The following is a 23,232-nucleotide window of genomic DNA, read 5'->3' on the forward strand; positions in this document are numbered from 1 at the left end:
GATGTTGCAGGCAGCAGAACGTTCTCCACGGCATCTCCAGACTCTGTCACGTCTGTCACGTGCTCAGTGTGAACCTGCTTTCATCTGTGAAGAGCACAGGGCGCCAGTGGCGAATTTGCCAATCTTGGTGTTCTCTGGCAAATGCCAAACGCCCTGCACGGTGTTGGGCTGTAAGCACAACCCCCACATGTGGACGTCGGGCCCTCATACCACCCTCATGGAGTCTGTTTCTGACCGTTTGAGCAGACACATGCACATTTGTGGCCTGCTGGAGGTCATTTTGCAGGGCTCTGGCAGTGCTTCTCCTGCTCCTCCTTGCACAAAGGCGGAGGTAGCGGTCCTGCTGCTGGGTTGTTGCCCTCCTACGACCTCCTCCACGTCTCCTGATGTACTGGCCTGTCTCCTGGTAGCGCCTCCATGCTCTGGACACTACGCTGACAGACACAGCAAACCTTCTTGCCACAGCTCGCATTGATGTGCTATCCTGGATGAGCTGCACTGCCTGAGCCACTTGTGTGGGTTGTAGACTCCGTCTCATGCTACCACTAGAGTGAAAGCACCGCCAGCATTCAAAAGTGACCAAAACATCAGCCAGGAAGCATAGGAACTGAGAAGTGGTCTGTGGTCCCCACCTGCAGAACCACTCCTTTATTGGGGGTGTCTTGCTAATTGCCTATAATTTCCACCTACTGTCTATTCCATTTGCACAACAGCATGTGAAATTTATTGTCAATCAGTGTTGCTTCCTAAGTGGACAGTTTGATTTCACAGAAGTGTGATTGACTTGGAGTTATATTGTGTTGTTTAAGTGTTCCCTTTATTTTTTTGAGCAGTGTATTTTAATTCCAGGTTGTAAGTCAACAAAATAGGAAAAATTCCAAGGGGGGTGAATACTTTCGCAAGCCACTGTATTAAGTACTTTTAGCTACTTGGGTTTATTGCCTTTCCCTAGTGCTCTGACCAGGTCCTGTGTGGCTCAGTTGGTAAGATCAAATTTGATTTGTCACATTGTTAACAACAGGTGAAGACTAACAGTTAAATGCTTACTTACGGGTCCTTTTTCAACAATGCAGAATAAAGATTAAAGGAATAAATACACAGTGAATAACGAATAACAATATTGAGTAAAAATAACATGGCTAGGCCTCTCAAGTGGAGCAGCGGTCTAAGGCACTGTGGCGCAGTGCTAGAGGTGTCACTACAGATCCAGGTTCGAGACCGGGCTGTGTCGCAGCCGGACGTGACCGGGAGACCAATGAGGCGGTGCACAATTGGCCCAGCGTCATCCAGGTTAGGGTTTGGCCGGCCGGGATGTCCTTGTCCCATCGCTCTCTGGCGACTCCTGTGGCTGGCCGGGCGCATGCACGCTGACACAGTCGCCAGTTGTACGGTGTTACCTCCAACACATTGGTGCGGCTTTCTTCCGGGTTAAGCGAGCAGTGTGTCAAGAAGCAGTGTGGCTTGGCAGGGTCTTGTTTCGGAGGATGCATGGCTCGACCTCTCCCGAGTCTGTATGGGAGTTGCAGCGATGGGACAAGACTGTAACTACCAATTGGATATCATGAAATTGGGGAGAAAAAGAGGTAAAAAGTACAAAAATATTATTTCCTTATTTTTTTAATAACATGGCTATATACAGGAAGTACCGAGTCGATGTGCAGGGGATACAAGGTAATGTGCATACACTGAGTGTACAAAACATTAGGAGCATCTGCTCTTCCATGACATAGACTGACCAGGTGAATCCAGGTGAAAGCTATGATCCCTTATTGATGTCACTTTGTTAAATCCACTTCAATCAGTGTAGATGAAGGGGAGTAGACAGGTTAAAGAAAGATTTTTAAGCCTTATGACAATTGAGACATGGATTGTGTATGGGTGCCATTCAGAGGGTGAATGGGCAAGAGAAAATATTGACATGCCTTTTGAACGGTGTAAATTAATAGGTGCCAGGCGCACTGGTTTGTGTCAAGAACTGCAACGCTGCTGGGTTTTTCATGCTCAACAGTTTCTCGTGTGTATCAACAATGGTCCACCATCCAAAGGACATCCATCCGACTTGACACAACTGTGGGAAGCATTGGAGTCAACATGGGCCAGCATCCCTGTGGAATGCTTTCGACACCTTGTAGAGTACATGCCCAGACGAAATGAGGCTGTTCTGAATATTATGAAGGTGTTGCTAATGTTTTGTACACTCGGTGTATAAGTAGGGTTAAAGTGACTAGGCAAGAGGATAAATAATAGACAATAGCAGCAGTGTGTGTGTGTGGGTTTGAATGAATGTGTGTGTGCAGTTAATATGCATGTGTGCACATTTTATGTGTGCATGGGCATATGTAGTGTGTGTGTATTGGGGTGTCAATGTAGGTATGTGTGAGTGTGTGGGTAGAGTCCAGTGTGTGTGCATAGAGCAAGTGCAGGAGGTTTAGTGAAAAAAAAGGGGCAATGGCCAGTAGCATCAGGTAGCCATTTTGATTAGCTATTTAGAAGTCTTGTTTAGCAGACTTCTGGCTTGGTGGTAGAAGCTGTTCAGGGTCCTGTTGGTTCCAGACTTGGTGCATCGGTACCGCTTGCTGTGTGGTAGCAAAGTGAACAGCCTATGGCTTTGAAGGCTGAATTCTTCGAAAGAATGTACATCTTCCTCTGACACCGCCTAGTATAGAGGTCCTGGATGGCAGGGAGCTCAGCCCAGCTCGGCCCCAGAACATTGTCATCATGGGTTCAATTCCCACAGGGATCACATAAGTCACTTTACAAAAAGTATAATAGTGTCATACATTATTATTATTGTATTAACACAACTTACAGTGCATTAGAAATTATTTTTTCATTTTTATTAATGAATTACATACTGATATTAGAGTACTTATGCTACTCAAGTTTAGTGGCTTTCTCCAGTGTTCATCATTATGCAGCATTATGCCCTGTGGAATTCAGACAGGCAACCATCTGGTTGTGAATTCATTTGACTGGTATTATCATCAGGCTTTGCTGATACAAGTTATACAAATGAATTATGAAATTAACATTTTGCTGTAATGCAGTACTGACTGTAGCCTACAGTCGCAAGTGTGGTCCTGTGTGGCTCAGTTTGTAAGAGTGTGGCATTAGCTAGGATTGCCAAGGTCGAGGGTTCAATTCCTGCAAGGATTACATATTAAACATGAATTCACTCACTGTACTACTTACTATAAATTGCTTCGGGTTAAAAGTGTCCGCTAAATGTCATATATTACACATTGTAAATATATTTTCTCTCTCTCTCTCTTTGCATTCCCTGTCTCTCTGTCTCTCTGTCTGTCTCTCTCTGCCTGTATAGAAATTTAAAGAGTACCTGAATGGCAGCAACCTCATAGTGAAACTACAGGCCAAGCATGATCTACTGAAGCAGACGCTAGGAGAAGGTGAGAACAACTCTCATGTTACAATGTCGTTGTGTCACTTCTGGATCACAATGCCGTCCATTGGGCCTTCACCGCCCCTTTAAAGCACTAGCAGCAGCTTGCCAATTGTAGTCTTCTTATGGTTCAAACATTGTTGTTTTATTAAATAAACTTAACTGCAATCAGCTACCAGTAAGAACCCATATTGTATACACTCCCCTACGTATTTATTTGGACAGTGAGCTAAAACTTTACATTTTGGTCTATATTCCAGCATTTTGGATTTGAGATCAAATGTTTAATATGAGGCGACAGTACAGAATGTCACCTTTTCTTTGAGGGTATTTTCTTACATATCTGTTTTACCGTTTAGAAATGAAACCACTTTATGTATCTTGTTCCCCCATTTTGAAGGTGTCATAAGTATTTGGACAAGTTCAATTATATGATAATGAATTGAATTGTTAATACCGTAATTTCCGGACTATTGAGCGCACCTGAATATAAGCCGCACCCACTGAATTTTTTAAAAAGTATTATTTTGAACATAAATAAGCCGCACATGTCTATAAGCCGCAGGTGCCTACCGGTACATTGAAACAAATGAACTTTACACAGGCTTTAACGAAACACGGCTTGTAACAAAAATAAATAGGGTTTAACGAAACACGGCTTGTAACAAAAATAAATAGGCTTTAACGAAACACGGCTTGTAACAAAACATAAAAAATTAGCAGTAAGCTTTAGTTGTCAATTCCTCACGCTGCTATTTCCAACGTCTTATCATCGACTCATTAAGACCAAGCTCCCGTGCAGCAGCTCTATTTCCTTTTCCAACAGCCAGATCAATCGCCTTCAACTTGAAAGCATGTCTTTGCCATGATGAGGGTGACAAAATGACTACCGTAATCAGAATGATGGGAAGTTTGAGAGCGCTCGATTTAATCTAAACAGTAAACAAAAAAGTTGTTTGACCTTAACCCGTTCGGCAATTTCATTGGTCTAATGAAAGCTTCATGCCGCCAAAAAACTGAGCACGTCACAGAATGTGTTTGCTTTGAGAAAAAAAATTTGAAAGTGGGAAAAATCCATATATTAGCCGCGTCATTGTTTAAGCCGCGAGGATCAAAGCATGGGAAAAAAGTTGCGGCTTATAGTCCGGAAATTACGGTAATTATGAGTGACATGCTAACTTTTCACCATTATCAATAACATGAGAGGTTTGCATTTTATTGCTCAGAAACATATTATATTCCTATTTACAATAAAAGTCACTCCAAAATGCACAATATGTTATTTACCATTTATTTATATTGGTCACAACATAATCTGAAACACAACCCAAACAAACTGCAAATGCATCTAAAAGGTGTGTAGAGTCACACGCTTGATGTAGTCATTGCGTGCTAGGAATATTGGACCAAATACTAAACTTTTGACTACTTTAATAAACATATATGTGAATTTGTCCAAATACTTATGACACCTTTAAGTTGGGGGACAAGATACCTAAAGTGCTTTCATTTCTAAACGGTGAAACAGATGTGTATGAAAATACCCTCAAATAAAAGGTGAAATTCTTTACTGTCGCTTCATATGAAACATTTTATCTCAAATCCAAAATGCTGTGGTATAGAGCCAAAATAAAAGTTTTAGCCTATCTAACATTATGGATTTGGCACATTTTTCAATATATTGTTGAACATACTCTACGGGCATATCAAAGTTCCAGAGTGGGATTTCTGCTAATTCTTGGAAGTCCAACAAATATTGCTATCTAGTTGTAAATCACAGATGGCCTTGTATATTGTTGGCTTCCTCCAGCAATTCAGTATGTACTGTTTCAGTTTCAATGACTAATTATTTTTGGGGAAAAATTGACGAATGTATCTAAGTAAGGCTGGTAATGCCAATACAATCAGACTAGCAAGGGGAATGATCACAAGTCAGTCATAACGTGGCTAATATGCTAGCTTATCTATTTATGTAGCTATTTATTTGGCAAGCTATAAGCACAGAGCCTAACGTTAGCTAGCTAGCCAACTGCTGGAAGGATGTTATGTCTTTGGACGAGTGGGTGAGTGGTTGACTTTTTCCCCCCCATAAAATGTTTCTCTGGCTACAGCTAGAGATGCAGGCAGGGCCGGCGCCAGAACGAATCAATTGGACGGGCATTTCATTTCTATTGGCGGGCCCGTTTTTTTCACGGGACCCCCTGTGTGCACGCGCTTGCTCAAATTTTGTTTATAATAAACAACCATTAAGACCATAGGCAGCTTGTGACTTTCAAGTTTGGAGAGGCTTACAATGTATCCAACCATTTCTATCGATCTGCGTGCCAGTTATAATTATTGTTATGTGCATTTTCGTGGAACAGTTTTATTTCAATAGTAACGTTTTCGTTTCTCAAAATGATTTTCACGTGGTTAATCATAAAAATCTGATCTAAAATGATACAAATCTAAAAGTTAAAACGCAACTAATGCAAGAGCACCAGCCTTTGCCATATGGACACATTGATACACTGTGTTCCATTGGACGCAAAACAAGAATTGCGCTTGGAACTCAGAGAGCCTATAGGCCAGTGGTCCCCAACCGGTCGATCTCCGAGGCATTCCTAGTCGGTCACCAAGAGTTTCTGTAAAAAAAAAAAAAAAAGAACATAAAGCCTTGTGTTCCTGTTTTTTGTATTCGTTTCATGTTGTTGGCGGTAGATGCACTTGATTCTGCAGCCCTAGCGCCAGGTAAGGCAAAACGCTCCCATTTTGATCCATTTCATGTGTCTGAAGGTATAACTCCAACTTCCCGGCAGGCCCAGAGAGCAAATCAAGTGCACATATAGTCCTACCACTGGCCAATCATATAGCTCAGATCACCGTGTCTGCACAGTTTCCTCGAGCCATAGACTGGAAAAAGAAGCCTTGAACGCACAGCAAAGTTGATACTGAGATTTCAAAACTAGAGAGAGACAATTGAGTGAGACTCTTTCCATGACTAGAGAGAGACTCAATGAATAAAGCAAAGAGCTGCTGTTTTTATGTGCAAGTTCATGTTTATTGTTTGTTATTAATTACTGTTAACACTTTTATAAGCCATAAAATATGCTTTCTCCCTACTTCCCCATGCTACAACCAGCACTGCAGCTGCAATGAATGAGTATAGCAAAGTGTTCCAATAATTTAGCTTTATTGTTAGTCTTGTGTCTTTAATATTCAGGAATATTTCACTTTCTCTGGTCATCGGCGTAACAGCATGATTTGGTGCATTAGGCAGAAATAATGCAGTGCGACTTGAGTTTCAGCTGGAAGACTGTGTCCCCTTTTCTCAGCGGAGGGAAGGAGGGTGGAGGGACGGTGAGTCGGGTGAGAGGCAGCCTCACCGCTACTCCCTCCCTCCCTCTCAGACTGACCATCAGATTCAGTCCAGTAAAAATAAGCACATTATTATGCTCACTTAGCTGTGCCTCACAAGTAATATAACAAATTATCCTTTGAGTGTGATCATAAATCTCATTTAAAAAAAAATAAGTATAATTTCAAAATGGTCTGAGAAGAAGAACATTTGTATGGCAATTCAAGCATAGCCAATATGCAGTGATAATGTATTGGGCCTATAGCCTACTGTACAAACCTCATTGCTACAGAACAGTTTTTAATTGGTCAATGTTGCATAGGCTTGTTTTTTAAGTCATGTTTAAAAAAAATCTGAGCGTTAGATCTCAGCTTGCATTTTGACTCAAAGTGATCTTGACTCAGAAAAGGTTGACGACCACTGCTATAGACCAATGCAGTAGTAGGCCTATAACTTCCATTGTCAACTAAGTAAAATACATAGACCTAATGCTGACCAAATAAAAACAGTAGAAAATATCCTGATGAAAATTCAGGTTTGTTCAATCGCATTAATATATATACCCCGGCTGTCTGCCTCCCTTTATATCTGTCTTGACTTGAGCTATCGCTAGTGAAGTGCAACATTGTATCAACTCAGCAGGTTGGTGTGTTCAGGCATGTGCGCCCCCTTAACGTTATCAGGACAGAGTTACCACACACATGCTCATTGCTCACATGGAGCAATCCAAACAAATGACAATGAAAAAATTGACATATCTCCTAAATGATGGTTCTAAAATAATCCAAAACCTGTTTCTCACAAGTGTAACAGGTCGTGAACAATGCAAACAACGTTTCCACTCCGAGAATGAGAACAGTAAATAACTGTAATACATTTTATTTGTATTTATTTAACCTTTATTTAACTAGGCAAGTCAGTTAAGAACAAATTCTTATTTACAATGACGGCCTACCAAAAGGCAAAAGGCCTCCTGCGGGGGCCTGGGATGAAAAAATAAATAGAATATAAATATAGGACAAAACACTCATCACAACAAGAGAGACAACACTACATAAAGAGAGACCTAAGATGACAACATAGCAAGGCGACAACACAACTTGGTAGCAACACAACATGGTAGCAGCACAAAACATGGTACAAACATTATTGGGCACAGACAACAGCACAAAGGGCAAGAAGGTAGAGACAACAATACATCACACAAAGCAGCCACAACTGTCAGTAAGAGTGTCCATGATTGAGTCTTTGAATGAAGAGATTGAGATAAAAATGTCCAGTTTGAGTGTTTGTTGCAGCTCGTTCCAGTCACTAGCTGCAGCGAACTGAAAAGAGGAGCGACCCAGGGATGTGTGTGCTTTGGGGACCTTTAACAGAATGTGACTGGCAGAACGGGTGTTGTATGTAGAGGATGAGGGCTGCAGTAGATATCTCAGATGGGGGGAGTGAGGCCTAAGAGGGTTTTATAAATAAGCATCAACCAGTGGGTCTTGCGATGGGTATACAGAGATGACCAGTTTACAGAGGAGTATAGAGTGCAGTGATGTGTCCTATAAGGAGCATTAGTGGCAAATCTGATGGCCGAATGGTAAAGAACATCTAGCCACTCGAGAGCACCCTTACCTGCCGATCTATAAATTATGTCTCCGTAATCTAGCATGGGTAGGATGGTCATCTGAATCAGGGTTAGTTTGGCAGCTGGGGTGAAAGAGGAGCGATTACGATAGAGGAAACCAAGTCTAGATTTAACTTTAGCCTGCAGCTTTGATATGTGCTGAGAGAAGGACACTGCACCGTTTAGCCATACTCCCAAGTACTTGTATGAGGTGACTACCTCAAGCTCTAAACCCTCAGAGGTAGTAATAACACCTGTAGGAAGAGGGGCATTCTTCTTACCAAACCACATGACCTTTGTTTTGGAGGTGTTCAGAACAGGGTTAAGGGTAGGGAAAGCTTGTTGGACATTAAGAAAGCTTTGTTGTAGAGCATTTAACACAAAATCCGGGGAGGGGCCAGCTTGAGTATAAGACTGTATCATCTGCATATAAATGGATGAGTGAGCTTCCTACTGCCAGAGCTATGTTGTTGATGTAAATTGAGAAGAGCGTGGGGCCTAGGATCGGACCTTGGGGTACTCCCTTGGTGACAGGCAGTGGCTGAGACGGTAGATTTTCTGACTTTAATTAGCAAACCAGGCCAAAGTCCCCTCAGAGACACCAATACTCCTTAGCCGGCCCACAAGAATGGAATGGTCTACCGTATCATAAGCTTTGGCCAAGTCAATAAAAATAATAGCACAATATTGCTTAGAATCAAGGGCAATGGCGACATCATTGAGAACCTTTAAGTTTGCAGTGACACATCCATAACCTGAGCGGAAACCAGATTGCATACCCGAGAGAATACTATAGACATCAAGAAAGCCAGTCAGTTGATTATTGACACCTCAACACTTTTGATAAACAGGGCAAAATAGAAATAGGCCTATAACAGTTAGGATCAGCTTGATCTCCCCCTTTAAATAAAGGATGAACTGTAGCTGCCTTCCAAGCAATTGGAACATCCCTAGAAAGGAGAGACAGGCTTGGCGATGGTAGGGGAAGCAACCTTAAAGAAGAAAGGGTCTAAACCGTCTGACCCAGATGTTTTTTGGGGGTCAAGTTTAAGGAGCTCCTTTAGCACCTCGGACTCAGTGACTCTCTGCAGGGAGAAACGTTGTAGCGGGGAAGGGGAAAAAGAGGGAGAAGCTTCAGGGATAGTCGCGTTAGAAGGGGTGGGAGATGAGGAATTATTGGACAGGCAAGGAGGCATGGCTGAGTCAAATAGGAATCCTGACTTAATGAAGTGGTGATTAAAGAGCTCAGTCATGTGCGTCTTGTCAGTAACAACCACATCATCAACATTAAGGGACATGGGCAGCTGTGAGGAGGAGGGTTTATTCTCCAGGTCTTTAACCGTGTTCCAGAACTTCTTGGGGTTAGACCCACAGAGAGAGAACTGCTTCTTAAAGTAACTAACTTTGGCTTTCCAGATAGCCTGAGTGCACTTATTTCTCATTTGCCTGAATGATAGCCAGTCAGCCTGAGTATGCGTGTGCCGAGCCTTTTGCAAAATGCAATTCTTGAGGTGGAGTAACTCTGCAAGGTCACGGTCGAACCAGAGGCTGAACCGGTTTTAATTCTCATTTTCTTTATGGGGGCGTGTTTGTTAACAATACCACTGAAAATAAAATAAATGTATGTAACCAAATGATGGGATTAATGGTACATTTACTAAGCCCATTGGTTACATATGTAATGGGGAATTGATAAAAATAAACAATTCACACAATGAAACAATGAATGTGCAAGAATTGGCGGGAGACAGCGGAGCACATTCTGGAGAGAGACGCCCATATTTTCTTGTCTCAAAATGTGTATTATACTCAAGACACTATCTTCACATATTTCACTGACAGTCGTAAGTCAATAATCAGCTAGGCCTTTTGCCACGTGCGCTGCCCGAATAGGCGTAGGCCTATTCACTTTGAAACAATCCACAGCCATTTATTTTTAAAATAAGCTAATGAGCCTCTGTGGCTAAGTCAAGCTCTCTGGTAAAGTATTTTGAATGATTTTATTTAGACAGGAGTAATTATATAATTTTGCCAAAAAATGTAATTTACTTTAGGGGAAGCCAGCATCCGCACTGTGCAACTTTCCTTTCTAATTCGCTAGTGGCTGAAATCAGAGATCTGTATATAATGATAAGATGCTCATGTCTCCCCCCTAACAATGCGAGTCACTGTCCCAAAGGCGGGAATGCAGGCAACAAGCTTAGGTCTTCATATTATGCCCATAAAATTCAGGACAGATTTTTGCGAGAGTAAGCCCTCTCGTTTCGCCTCTTCCTCTCTGCTGAAACTAGTGAGCGAAACAGCACCCCTCTGTCTCACTATATGTATCCCATGTATCTGATGCTGTCTGGCCTGAAAAAGTATGATATGTCATGCTCCTTTTGTCCAGACAGCATCAGATACACGGTCTACACATATGGCGACAGAGGGGCGCTGTTTCGCTCGATCGGATTCTTGATCTGAGATTGAGGCGTCTTTTATGTCGGCACGCATCTCGGTCAAATAAATAATCAATATTTCTATATTTTATTTGGACGGGAACAGAGGTACGGTAGGGCGGGCCAGGTCCCCTAGGGCTCGCACATAACGCCGGTCCTGGATGCAGGTGTCATTTGGTTAGGTAGCAAGAAATGTGAATCACTTTGCTAGCTAGCTATGCTGAACTTGAACAACTGTTAACCGCAGTTAGCATACCTCTTAGTTTTCAATCATATGTTTTTGTCATCGATCAAATGGGCGGGCAGGGAGGAAAGTTCCCATTCAGTTGTCAAAACGTGTGTTGGGACAAGCATGCATTGGCAGGCAAGCTGCAGAAGGGCGAGCAGGCTGCTATTCCCCATCGTTTATCAGTGCAATTTTTACGGCCAACTACAAGCTGAAAAAATTTGACAGGGTTTATCTACAGTTCCCTCGATTTTTAGCTGATCTCGATCTGGCTAGCATTAGTTGTTGATCTTGTTGATGTGCAAAAATGATAGCCTACTTTTTCATGGTTGTTTGATCAATGGGACTGTAAAGTTCCCAAATGTAAGAGGACTCCTGTGGTATTTACATATTTGCAGACATCCATTCAGGTGTATTTTGGAGAATGCTTTCTATTGATCTAAAGTCCCACTGTTGCTATTGCCTGTAAACACAGTCCAGTTCAAAATGAATGATGGCAGGCCCATGCGGCAAATCGCTTATTTGCATATATGCCTACTGTAGCTGTGATTGGCTATGGCGCACCGGTCTTAGTCCGGTCCTGTACAAGACAGATGCTTTTATTTACTGCAGTGACTCTATTATTTGTCCAAATGCATGGCCGCTTTCACACTATATATTTCTATAGAACTTTCACAAATGCCTTACTCTATTTCATTCCCAAACATTCTATGAATATATGAAAACGTGAAAATGACCATATCTAAGTACTCGCTTAATAAGATTTAATGTCGCTAAAACGCTGTCATTTCCACTTTATAGGAGGCTTGGGTAAAGTCAAAATGTCACAAATGTTCCAACTTCAATTAATTATTTCTCAATTATGCTTTAAGATACACATATCAAATATATGTCAACAATCCTTTCTCAGAAGGACCTTTCTATGAATTCAATTTCGTTGAAAAAATAAAACAATTCCTATGTCGTGAGGAATCACCCATGTACTATGCATTTTAAAATACAATTTTACAAGAAGCTCATATGATACCCCATAAGCAGCCAAACCGCTGGCTCCAGTATTTCCAGGATTTAGTTGTGGTTGGTCAAATAGACAGACAGAGGACCAACAGAGTGCTTGTTGCTGGAAGCTGCTTTGTTACACATGAGCCCTGAAATCAACAATACAAGTCACTGATCACAGAGTGTTATCATGCTATGGGATATCATGTCATCTTATATTCTTGTTACTTAACCTTGTTGCAACCCCCCCTGTTGTATTCTTGTTGCAACCCCCCTGTTTCCTGGGATAACTAGATGACCAAAACCAGACTGTAAGTGATTTATTTTTTGGCCCCCCATTATTTTTGGTCAAGAAGACTGTAAAATCACCAGTAATTCAGCAAAAAAATTGTTTAATTTTGGGAAATCTGTTCCCAAGTATTCCTATAAATAAAAAAAAAGAGATGTGATCATGTCAATGTAATCAAAGTATGAAGTTGTTAATTTCAAATACAATCTATTTTTGGGCTTAGTTGTGGTCAGTTTGCAGTGTACAAATGATTATAGTTATTTTCCAGGCCCCCGACCATTTGCTATGACAAAAACCGGCCCCCGGCTGAATCTAGTTGCTTACCCCTGACATCATGTTATATTACTACTGCACAGTTACTTCAATATTGTACACCCCCCCCCAAAAAAAAAACACTGCCTTCCTCACACTTCCCTCCTCCCCGTTGCCCCTGGATACGCTAGCTTCCATTGACATTCTGCTCTGAGCTGGCAGGGTCCGCCCCCTCCATCTCTCTCTCTTTGGTTTCTAGGGCGACCACTGAATGGCCGCTGCCTGACTGGCTGTATGTGAGTCAGAGAGGCGGTCATGGCGCCCGCACTGTTGAGCCCGTCTGAATAGGTGCCCGTTTTCTCATCCCTCTGCCCAATCTGCCAGCTCTGTAGACAACCAGGTCTGGCTCCAAATGCACTCAACCTTGCCATTAATGCGTTGTTTTGTCTTTCTCTCAGAGACACATGCACGCAAGCGCGTGCAGACACACACTCATTTTCTCTCTCTCTCTTGCTCCCTCTCTTCCGCTCTCCCTTTATCCATTCCTTTCTTTTAGGAGAAAGGGCTGAATATGGAACAACAAGGTAAGAAAAGAGGAGGAAGAAAAGCGTGTCAAACACTTCCTGTGTTCCTGGAAGTGGCAGAGATGACATCATGTTAAAATGAAGAGCAGTTTGGTCCCGAGGCTCTCTGATAAGTCAGGGGTGGGATTCCAAATAGGGAGAGGGGATGTTTGTCTGGTGATTTAATGAATCAACTTCTGAGCAAACTCGAGTGTACAGTGAAGCAGTTATGGGTAGATGAGCTGGCTGTAAGACCATCTGTCACCCATCAGTCACTACGGTGGTCATACGGAGCCTTGTTAACCACTACAGTATAGTACAGGCACCTGGTAAACAGAGCACGGCTGTATATTAAGCACAGACATGACTTAGTCTTACATCAGTGAGTTGAGAAGAATGAACTGTAGCGCAGCAGTCCAGAGTTAAGAGACATTAAGATTTGATATCTCCTCTCAGCTCCCATGTCTATTACACTATTTAAAATGTCATTCTCTGTGTCATTAATCATGTGCTTTGACTGTAATCATGTTTTTATGAACTGATTTGTTTGATAAGTGGCCCAGAGTCATTAGTCAGGTTATTGAGGGTTTAGCTGAAACAGTTGTGATGATAGTGTAAGCATATGTCCTCTGTGACTGCACTTGTGTGTTAAAATAATGTTATGGTTTGTACTGCAAGAAGAGGAGAAAGAATAGGACATGCAAAGCTATCCAGAGCTATGTATGTATGTATGTATGTATGTATGTATGTATGTATGTATGTATGTATGTATGTATGTATGTATGTATGTATGTATGTATGTATGTATGTATGTATGTATGTATGCATGTATGCATGCATGCATGCACTGAGTGTACAAAACATTAGGAACATCTGCTCTTTCCACTACATTGACTGACCAGGTGGAAGCTATGATCTCTTATTGATGTCAACTGTTAAATCCACTTCAATCAGTGTAGATGAAGGGGAGGAGACCGGTTAAAGAGACAATTGAGACATGGATTGTGTATATGTACCATTCAGAGAGTGAAAGGGCAAGACAAAATATGTAAGTGTCTTTGAACAGGGTATGGTAGTAGGTGCCAGGAGCACCGGTTTGAGTGTGTCAAGCGCTGCAACGTTGCTGGGTTTTTCACGCTCAACAGTTTCCCATGTGGATCAAGAATGGTCCTCCAGCCTATTTTACACAACTATGGGAAGCATTGGATTCGACATGGGCCAGCATCCCTGTGGAATGCTTTCGACACCTTGTAGAGTTCTTGCCCCGACGATTTGAGGCTGCTCTGAGGGCAAAGGGGGGGTCCATCACGATATTAGGAAGATGTTCCTAATGTTTTGTACACTCAGTGCATACAGTGGCTCTATATATGGCACTGAATATATCTAGAAAAACATTGTCCCACTGTAAAATACATGTTTCAGTCCTTGTATTGTTTTATCATAGGTTATGTGTATCTGCCCCCCCCCCCCTTCCCCCCCCCTCCTTAACCTCCTTCACCATCAGGCCCCCCACTCTTCCCCCTAAACCCGGGAGAATGCGGAAGCCTAGACCTCGCTCCATTTTTAATCATAAACTCTTTAATGGCAATATGGAGGCCTTCATCAAGGTACTGACTGCCCCTTATTTGGCCCCCATGTGGTCTCTCTGTGTGTAAGCTGTCTTTACTAACCGTTCTGGGGGTTCTACCTCTCTGTCCTGTCTTTGACTGCTTTTCTGTCTCACTTCAGCTCAGCTCACTGACTTGCCCTTTCTTCAGAGCCCTGTGCTGGGCACAACAGCTGTCTAAATAAATTGACTAAATGCCGAGACCCCTCTATTCAATCCTATAGGGAATTCTCGGACTGGACAGTCCTTTGGCTTGACAGTTGGGAAAGGTAGTGTTTGTCTCTCTGGTCTGGAGAAGAGTACTCAATTCTACAAATCTTGGGTTTTGAGGTTGTTTAAGTACAGAACGTAGACAGACTCTGGTCATATAAGGTTTGCATTTGACATTCTTGCCCATGTTTTAGCACTTGAACCCTGGCCTCTAGATGTTAAACACATTTTGGCGACGGGCCATTTGGCCCAGCACTAAGCATGTCAGGCTATGAAAATAAACACACAGGGCCATATATCCTCTGTGTAAGCCAGGATCCAACACTAGCACACTGACAGAAAGAGTGTGTACGCCACAGCAGTGGAGGCCCGTGGGGCTGTTAGTGTCAGACTTTCATGGTTCTATGGCCTTGCCTCCTAACGTCTCCTCAGATGTATTCTCAGTCATAATCAATCGAATTGCCCCAGTCAACATTGTTGTAAAAACTGAGCCACAGTCCCAGCGTCCTACAACCCCCCCTATTCTCCACCATAGCCACCCACCCTCATCCCACATGGCCTCCCCAAGCTTGGGTCTCCCCCGTCCTCTACCTCGCCCCATCTCCACAGCACTGGGGCTTTTCTCTCAGGCTTGACCTCTGACCTCACTCTGGACGCACTTTTCCCCTGTGCTTCTCTAACCTTGTTGTGGTTCTTCTTGCCTCTCTTCCTCTCTGTTCTGTTCATCCTGCTGCTGCCACTGTTTTCTGCCTGCTCCAGGGGAAGACGGAATGCCCGCGCCCGCAGCCAGGTATTCTGGGTATTCTGACATACATGAGTAGCCTGGTCCCAGATCTGTTTGTGCTGTCTGCCAATGCCGATATGAGTTGGCAAGACGGCATCAACAGATCTAAGAATCAGGCTAGGGGTGAATGGGTTTGGGTTTAATGTGTAAACTAACTAACCAACATCTCTCTGCCTGCCTGGTAACTCTGTCCTTTGTCATCTGATAACCAATGAATGATGTACAGTCACTCGTGAAAGTCTACACACACAACTTGTACAGTCTTCACATTTTTCTGCCTTAAAATTAAATCTAAAAAGGAGAGGTTTTAATAATTAGGAAAATGTTCTAGAATTTTCTTTCACTTAGAAAATGTGGAGTAGGTGGTGTAGAGCTGTAGAAAAGAACATCGAATTGAATTCCTTTTTAGATTGAAATTTAAGGCAGCAAAATTTGAAGACTGCAAGGGGTGTGTAGACTTTCACTAGGCACTTAATATGTGATATATATATAGTATGTATATGACTATAGTGGTAACCTTGTGAGGAAACGGGGTATGGGAAGAACACCACAATCTCCTATTCCCTCTGCAGACCATATATGAATGCTCATTCAGAGAGTTGAAAGTCTTTCAGCTAATATTTAAATTATGGAAATGACCTTATGCAATGGTTATATGATAATGTACTTATCCCTGGTAATTGTTCATGCAGTTAATGAACTCCTTTTACACATACTTAAATAGAACACATAGTCAGTCGTATTATATGATAGACTATCGATTTTTATTCAGTTGATATACTTATATTTGGCATGATTACACACGGAGTGTACAAAACATTAAGAACACCTTCTCTTTCCATTACAGACTGACCAGGTGAATCTAGGTAAAGGCTATGATCCCATATTGATGTCACTTGTTAAATCCACTTCGATCAGTCGAGATGAAGTTGAGGAGAAAGGTTAAAGAAAGATTTTTAAACCTTGAGATAATTGAGACATGGATTGTGATGGACCCCCCTTTGAATGGGGTATGGTAGTACATGCCAGGCACACAGGTTTGTGTCAAGAACTGGAACGCTGCTGGGTTTTTAACGCTCAACAGTTTCCCGTATCCAGCCAATTTGACACAACGCACCCCTACCCGTCCTAACGAATTGAGGCTGTTCTGAGGGCAAGGGGTGGGGGGGGGGTCCAACTCAATACAAGGAAGGTGTTCTTAATGTTTTGTACGCTCATTGTGCATTAGTCATTCTCTGTGCACAGTCAGATAATGAATGTATTAATGTGCTGTGTACACGCTCATAACCTGTGGAGAGTCACCTTACCTCTCTCTACACCCCTCTATGCCTCTCTGTTAGGACTCAGGGCAGGCCATACCAGTGGTGGTTGATAGCTGTGTCCGCTACATCAATCTATATGGTAAGAGGAACACAGTAATGAATTGATAGATACTGTATGTAGTCCGTAGAGTTGAATATGCTACAGTAAAACCTCCATTTTGTATTTCTGTGATGTAGTTTCTCATCTTGGAATTTTGAATATGGAAACTAGCATGTAGTGGACAGACTGAGATTATGTTTCTAATGGTTGTTTGGGCTATGGACATATTACACTTTTTTTGTGAATATAAATGTTTCCGTTTAGTTGTTTGTGTGTGTCTCTGTCTTTGTGTCTCTGTATGCGTCTGTGTTGCCAGATTTGTTTCCATCTAAGTGCTGACTTGGGTTTCTCTGCTCCAACAGGCCTTCAGCAGCAGGGCATATTCAGGATTCCCGGCTCACAGGTCGAAGTCAACGATATAAAAAATTCATTTGAGAGAGGTCGGTCCGAGCGAGGCCCCATATCCTGCTTGATTGTTTTTTTAATTGCGTTTAGTCTGCCTCAGAATGCAACAGCCCTTCCCTCTAGGACTGTAAAGTGCAGATGGATACATAGACAGCACATATGTCATGTATGACACTGTAACGGACATGAAAAGCTATTTTAGACATATAGCAGCAGTAGCTACCACATTCTTAACAGAAATGCTAGTTGGGTGAAAATACTGTACTAACAAATTTACAAATATATCTTTGTTCTTTTTGTTGGCTAGCTAATGTTTGTCATGGACTATCTAATATCTATCTATAGAGAAAGCCAAGACATTTTCCTAAAGACTAGTTAATGAGGTGTTATATTGTATTACATGACGGCTGACAGTGTTTTTACAAGCTTAATAATGCATTTCTTTAACAAAACATTCAGTTTACTAAGCAGATGAACTTTTCACACAAGCATGACTTGGGTTATATAGATAAAAAATTCCCAGTTGAATATCCAGCAAGCTTACAGTAGTGTGACTGAATGGTTGACAGCTTGTGTGATGCCTCTAGGTGAGGACCCATTGGTGGATGACCAGAGTGACCATGACATCATGGCGGTGGCAGGGGTTCTGAAGCTGTACTTCAGGGGGTTGGAGACCCCACTGTTCCCCAAAGAACGCTTCCTCGACCTCATGTCTACCATCAGTAAGTATTACTACTGTACTGCTAATGTACAATGACCTCATAGCAACCATCAGTAAGGACTGGACAAGTGTACTCCACTGGGGCGGATGCGAGATAAAAATGTATTATTAATAACTGTTTGGATTGATATAGTAAATATGTTTACTATATAAAGTAGATATGCCCCTCTCCCTGTTTCTCTCAGAACTAGACTCTGGTGCAGAGAGAGCTCATCACCTTCAGCAGATCGTTGTAACTCTTTCTCGCCCCGTCATCATCGTCATGAGATACCTGTTTGCATTCCTCAACCAGTAAGTACATATATCAGTTACTAAATCTATATATCAACCAATAAGTTACAACGGTGATGGAGCCAGAGAGGATGGCTGCCGTTTAATTGGCTTTTAACCATCCGTGCTATTTTGTTAGTTTCTTCGCATTGTTTGTAACTTATTTTGTACATGCTGCTACCGTCTCTTATGACTGAAAAGAGCTTCTGGACATCAGAACAGCGATAACTCTTCTCGAATTGGACGCATCATTTTTCTTTAATGAGTCAGACGAGAAGTATATACTCCAAACACCCGAACAGGCCCTCATCCTGGAGAAAGACACAGAGATTTTGCAGAAAGAGATCGGGGTGCCTTGTGAGGATCGGACGACGAGTGACTAATCTGCCTTTGCCATCCGTACTGTTAGCCAACGTTCAATCGCTGAAAAATGAATGGGACGAGCTGAAAGCACGTATATCCTACCAACGGGACATTAAAAAGTGTACTATCTTATGTTTCACCGAGTCGTGGCTGAACGACAACATTAATAACATACAGCTGGCGGGTTATACACTGTATCGGCAGGATAGAACAGCAGCCTCTGGTAAGACACGGGGCAGCGGCCTATGTATATTTGTAAACAACAACTGGTGCACGATATCTAAGGAAGTCTTGAGGTTTTGCTCGCCTGATGTGACACAAGCCTACCAGACAAGCTAAATTACTTCTATGCTCGCTTCGAGACAAGTAACACTGAAACATGCATGAGAGCATCAGCTGTTCCGGATGACTGTGATCACGTTCTCCGCAGTTGATGTGAGTAAGACCTTTAAACAGGTCAATATTCACAAGGCTGCAAGGCCAGACGGATTACCAGGACGTGTACTCCGAGCATGCGCTGACCAACTGGCAAGTGTCTTCACTGACATTTTCAACCTCTCCCTGTCCAAGTCTGTAATACCAACATGTTTCAAGCAGACCACCATAGTCCCTGTGCCCAAGAACACTAAGGTAACCTGCCTAAATGACTACCGACCTGTAGCACTCACGTCTGTAGCCATGAAGTGCTTTGAAAGGCTGGTTATGGCTCAGATCAACACCATTATCCCAGAAACCCTAGACCCACTCCAATTTGAATACCGCCCCAACAGATCCACAGATGATGCAATCTCTATTGCACTCCACACTGCCCTTTCACACCTGGACAAAAGGAGCACCTATGTGAGAACGCTATTCATTGACTACAGCTCAGCATTCTACACCATAGTGCCCTCAAAGCTCATCACTAAGCTAAGGACCCTGGGACTAAACACCTCCCTCTGCAACTGGATCCTGGACTTCCTGACGGGGCCTCCCCCAGGTGGTAAGGGTAGGTAACAACACATCCGCCACGCTGATCCTCAACCCAGGATCCCCTCAGGAGACTGAAAAGATTTGGCATGGGTCCTCAGATCCTGAAATGGTTTTGCAGCTGCACCATTCGAGAGCATCCGGACAGCTTGCATCACTGCCTGGTATTGCAACAGCTCAGCCTCCAACTGCGAAGCACTACAGAGGGTAGTGCGTATGGCCCAGTACATCACAGGGGCCAAGCTTCCTGCCATCCAAGACCTCTTACCGCATGGCAAGTGGTACCGGAGTGCCAAGTCTAGGTCCAAGAGGCTTCTAAACAGCTTCTACCCCCAAGCCATAAGACTCCTGAACATCTAATGAAATGGCTACCCAGACTATTTGCATTGCCCCCCCCCTCTACGCTGCTGCTATTATCTATGCATAGTTACTTTAATAACTCTACCTACATGTACATATTACCTCGACACCGGTGCCCCCGCACATTGACTCTGTACCCCCTGTATATAGCCCCGCTATTGTTACTTTACTGCTGCTCTTTAATTATTTGTTATTTTTATCTCTTACTTTTTTGGGGGGTATTTTCTTGAAACTATATTGTTGGTTAAGGGCTTGTAAGTAAGCATTTCACTGTAAGGTGTAACCTGTTGTATTCGGTGCATGTGAGAAATAACATGTGATTTGATCACCATAATAATGTTAAATGTTTATGGAGAAATCCAATAGGAAAGATGGTGTTCAGAGGTGGCTCATTCAGGGAGAAAGAGGAGGGTTGTCCTCCTCATTAAATGGGGAAAAATGAAGATAAACCGTATAAAAAAAATTCTGTCAAAGTGTTCAGTGTTTATGAACAAACCCAATAATTATACCCATACTGTATTATGGATAATTGTTTTGTTTGTTAATTCCCCATTGTTTCTCTCCAGTCTATCCCAATACAGTGATGAGAACATGATGGATCCCTATAACCTGGCTACCTGCTTCGGCCCGACTCTGATGCCCATACCTGATGACCATGATCCTGTGGCCTGCCAGACACACGTTAATGAGGTCATTAAGACCATCATCATCCACAACGAGGTCATCTTCCCGAGTCACCGTGAGCTGGACGGACCAGTCTATGAGAAGTGCATGGCTGGAGGAGAGGAGTACTGGTTAGTGATGTCATATTATTATGCGCCTTGGTTCTGATTGGATGGGAGAGAGGATGGAGAATAACCAATGGAGAAAAGGCCGTAAGGTCACTGGATCCAGTTCTGCATTTCAAATGACTTGACCCTCTTGTTGATGTAGTTTAGCCCAAAGCACTACACTGTGTCGTTCTTTATCATTATCCAAATCTATTAATCAATCAATGAATGTATGCATTTTTTTCTCCATCTCTCTCCCACACCATTCAGTGACAGTCCCCATAGTGAGCCAGGTGCCATTGATGAAGTGGACAATGGTACAGGACCTCCCACCAGTGATGACGAACTGGAGCAAATCGAGGCCATTGCTAAGTTCGACTACGTGGGGCGTACTCCCAGAGAGCTTTCCTTTAAGAAGGGGGCATCCCTGCTGTTGTACCTGAGAGCCTCTGATGACTGGTGGGAGGGACGACACAACGGAGTGGATGGACTCATCCCACATCAGTACATCGTGGTGCAGGACATGTAAGTACAGAATGAGCACTTCAGATGTCACATTTCTATGTAAGTGCTCGAATGCTTCCAACTACTCAAATGCTACACGGTTTTGTTTAGGATAAAAACATATATTGTACTTCTGAGTCGACTAGAGACAGACTTTGCACCAGGACACTATGGTCCTCCAGGTTATGTGAGTCCATGTGCACTGTCCCATCCACCAGCTGTATTTGGTCAATAACAGTTAACAGATGAACTGTGCCCAAAGGGTATTAGTCTGTTACTGTCGGAGTCGGGATATACTGTCTGAGTCGTCCAGCAATCTGGATTCTCAGTTCATCGGGCCAACAGGAATAAACATCTCTCCGGGAAGAAGAAGGGCGGGGTGTATGTTTCATGATGAATGACTCATGGTGTAATTGTGATAACATACAGGAACTCAAGTCCTTTTGTTCACCCGACCTAGAATACCTCCCGATCAAATGCCGAACGTATTATCTCCCAAGATAATTATTTTAGATTATAGTCACAGCCTTGTATATCCCCCCTCAAACCGATACCACGACGGCCCTCAAAGAACTTCACTGGACTTTATGTAAAACATATATCCCGAGGCTGCATTTATTGATTTTAACAAAGCAAATTTGAAGAAAAGGCTGCCTAAATTCTATCAGCATATCGACTGTAGTACCCATGCTGCTAAAACACTAGAGCACTGTTACTCCAACTTCCGGAATGCATACAAGGCCCTCCCCTGCCCTTCTTTTGGCAAATCGGACCACGACTTCATTTTGCTCCTCCCTTCCTATAAGCAGAAACTCAAACGGGAAGTACCCGTGCTAAGGACTATTCAACGCTGGTCTGACCAATTGGAATCAGACCAATGCCTACTTCTCATTTAAAACAGTTTTTTGTTTTTATAATAAGTATAAGAGCCTCTCCTCATTCACCGGAGGCAACACCTACTCATGACAAAGATGGAACGTTAAGGTCACTCTGTAACTGGTCATTTATCCTTCCAGAACTCTGCCCGACAGCCAATCACCATCCATCACTGTGAGACGGCATAATTAAACCCTAATTAGGGAGAAGAAACAGGATGTGTCCCAAATTGCAACCTATTGCCTTTTTAGTGCACTACTTCTGTTCAGAGCCCTGGTCAAAAGTAGTGCAGTATAAAAAGAATAGGGTGCCATTTGAGATGCATACACACTCATCTCCAGCTGATCCTTAGGCCTATCGATTCACGTCACAAGGGGGCCCAGGGCAACCAGGGAATGGGTGTTGTGCTTGTTAATGATGCCTTGAAGTCATCTGGCAGCAGATGACATTGACATTTCATTATGAGTTAGATTATGATTCTGAAGGACCTTTTATTGTGTTTGTTGAAATGTTAGTTGAGGATAGTCTTTGGTGTAAGGGTGTCCAGCAAATTCCTGATCATTTGAATAAACCCTGCGTCCTCCTCTCTGTCTCTCCTTTACCTCAGGGACGATGCATTCTCAGACAGTCTGAGTGGGAAGGCTGAGAGTGAAGCCAGTAGTGGACCGCACCAGGAGGACAGAGACAGGACCTCATCCAGGAACCAAGACCATGACCGCAGCTCCCCCTGCGAACACACACAGCATACCCCTGAACACCGCTATGGAGCTGCTTTGGGAAGGTAGCTACACATTACATTTGACTTGGTTGATTCATGCTCACCGTTCACAGAATCTGAAGAAATGCAGATTAATACAGGTTTTCCTGACACATGCAGGATTAAATGTTTTCCCTCCATGAGGAGTCTATATAA

The 23,232-nt window shown here is 42.9% G+C and overlaps 1 protein-coding gene across 3 annotated transcripts in view; it reads left to right on the forward strand.

The window, feature by feature from the left end:
- Nucleotides 1-23,232, forward strand: part of LOC106565341 (SLIT-ROBO Rho GTPase-activating protein 3) — a 76,694-nt gene that overhangs the window by 50,093 nt on the left and 3,369 nt on the right. Inside the window, exons 10-19 of one of the 3 annotated variants that reach the window (XM_014132336.2) lie at nucleotides 3,323-3,407; nucleotides 13,113-13,140; nucleotides 14,624-14,726; nucleotides 17,060-17,120; nucleotides 17,444-17,521; nucleotides 18,074-18,208; nucleotides 18,393-18,498; nucleotides 20,736-20,963; nucleotides 21,210-21,464; nucleotides 22,927-23,100. In XM_014132336.2, the coding sequence (XP_013987811.1) occupies nucleotides 3,323-3,407; nucleotides 13,113-13,140; nucleotides 14,624-14,726; nucleotides 17,060-17,120; nucleotides 17,444-17,521; nucleotides 18,074-18,208; nucleotides 18,393-18,498; nucleotides 20,736-20,963; nucleotides 21,210-21,464; nucleotides 22,927-23,100 (1,253 nt within the window). Of the gene's footprint in view, nucleotides 1-3,322; nucleotides 3,408-13,112; nucleotides 13,141-14,623; nucleotides 14,727-15,694; nucleotides 15,726-17,059; nucleotides 17,121-17,443; nucleotides 17,522-18,073; nucleotides 18,209-18,392; nucleotides 18,499-20,735; nucleotides 20,964-21,209; nucleotides 21,465-22,926; nucleotides 23,101-23,232 lie in introns of those variants that run through there. The other 2 variants (XM_014132337.2, XR_006758029.1) reach the window with 2 other exon arrangements.

This window comes from Salmo salar, chromosome ssa12, assembly GCF_905237065.1.
Source record: "Salmo salar chromosome ssa12, Ssal_v3.1, whole genome shotgun sequence".
NCBI classification, from domain to species: Eukaryota; Metazoa; Chordata; class Actinopteri; order Salmoniformes; family Salmonidae; genus Salmo; species Salmo salar.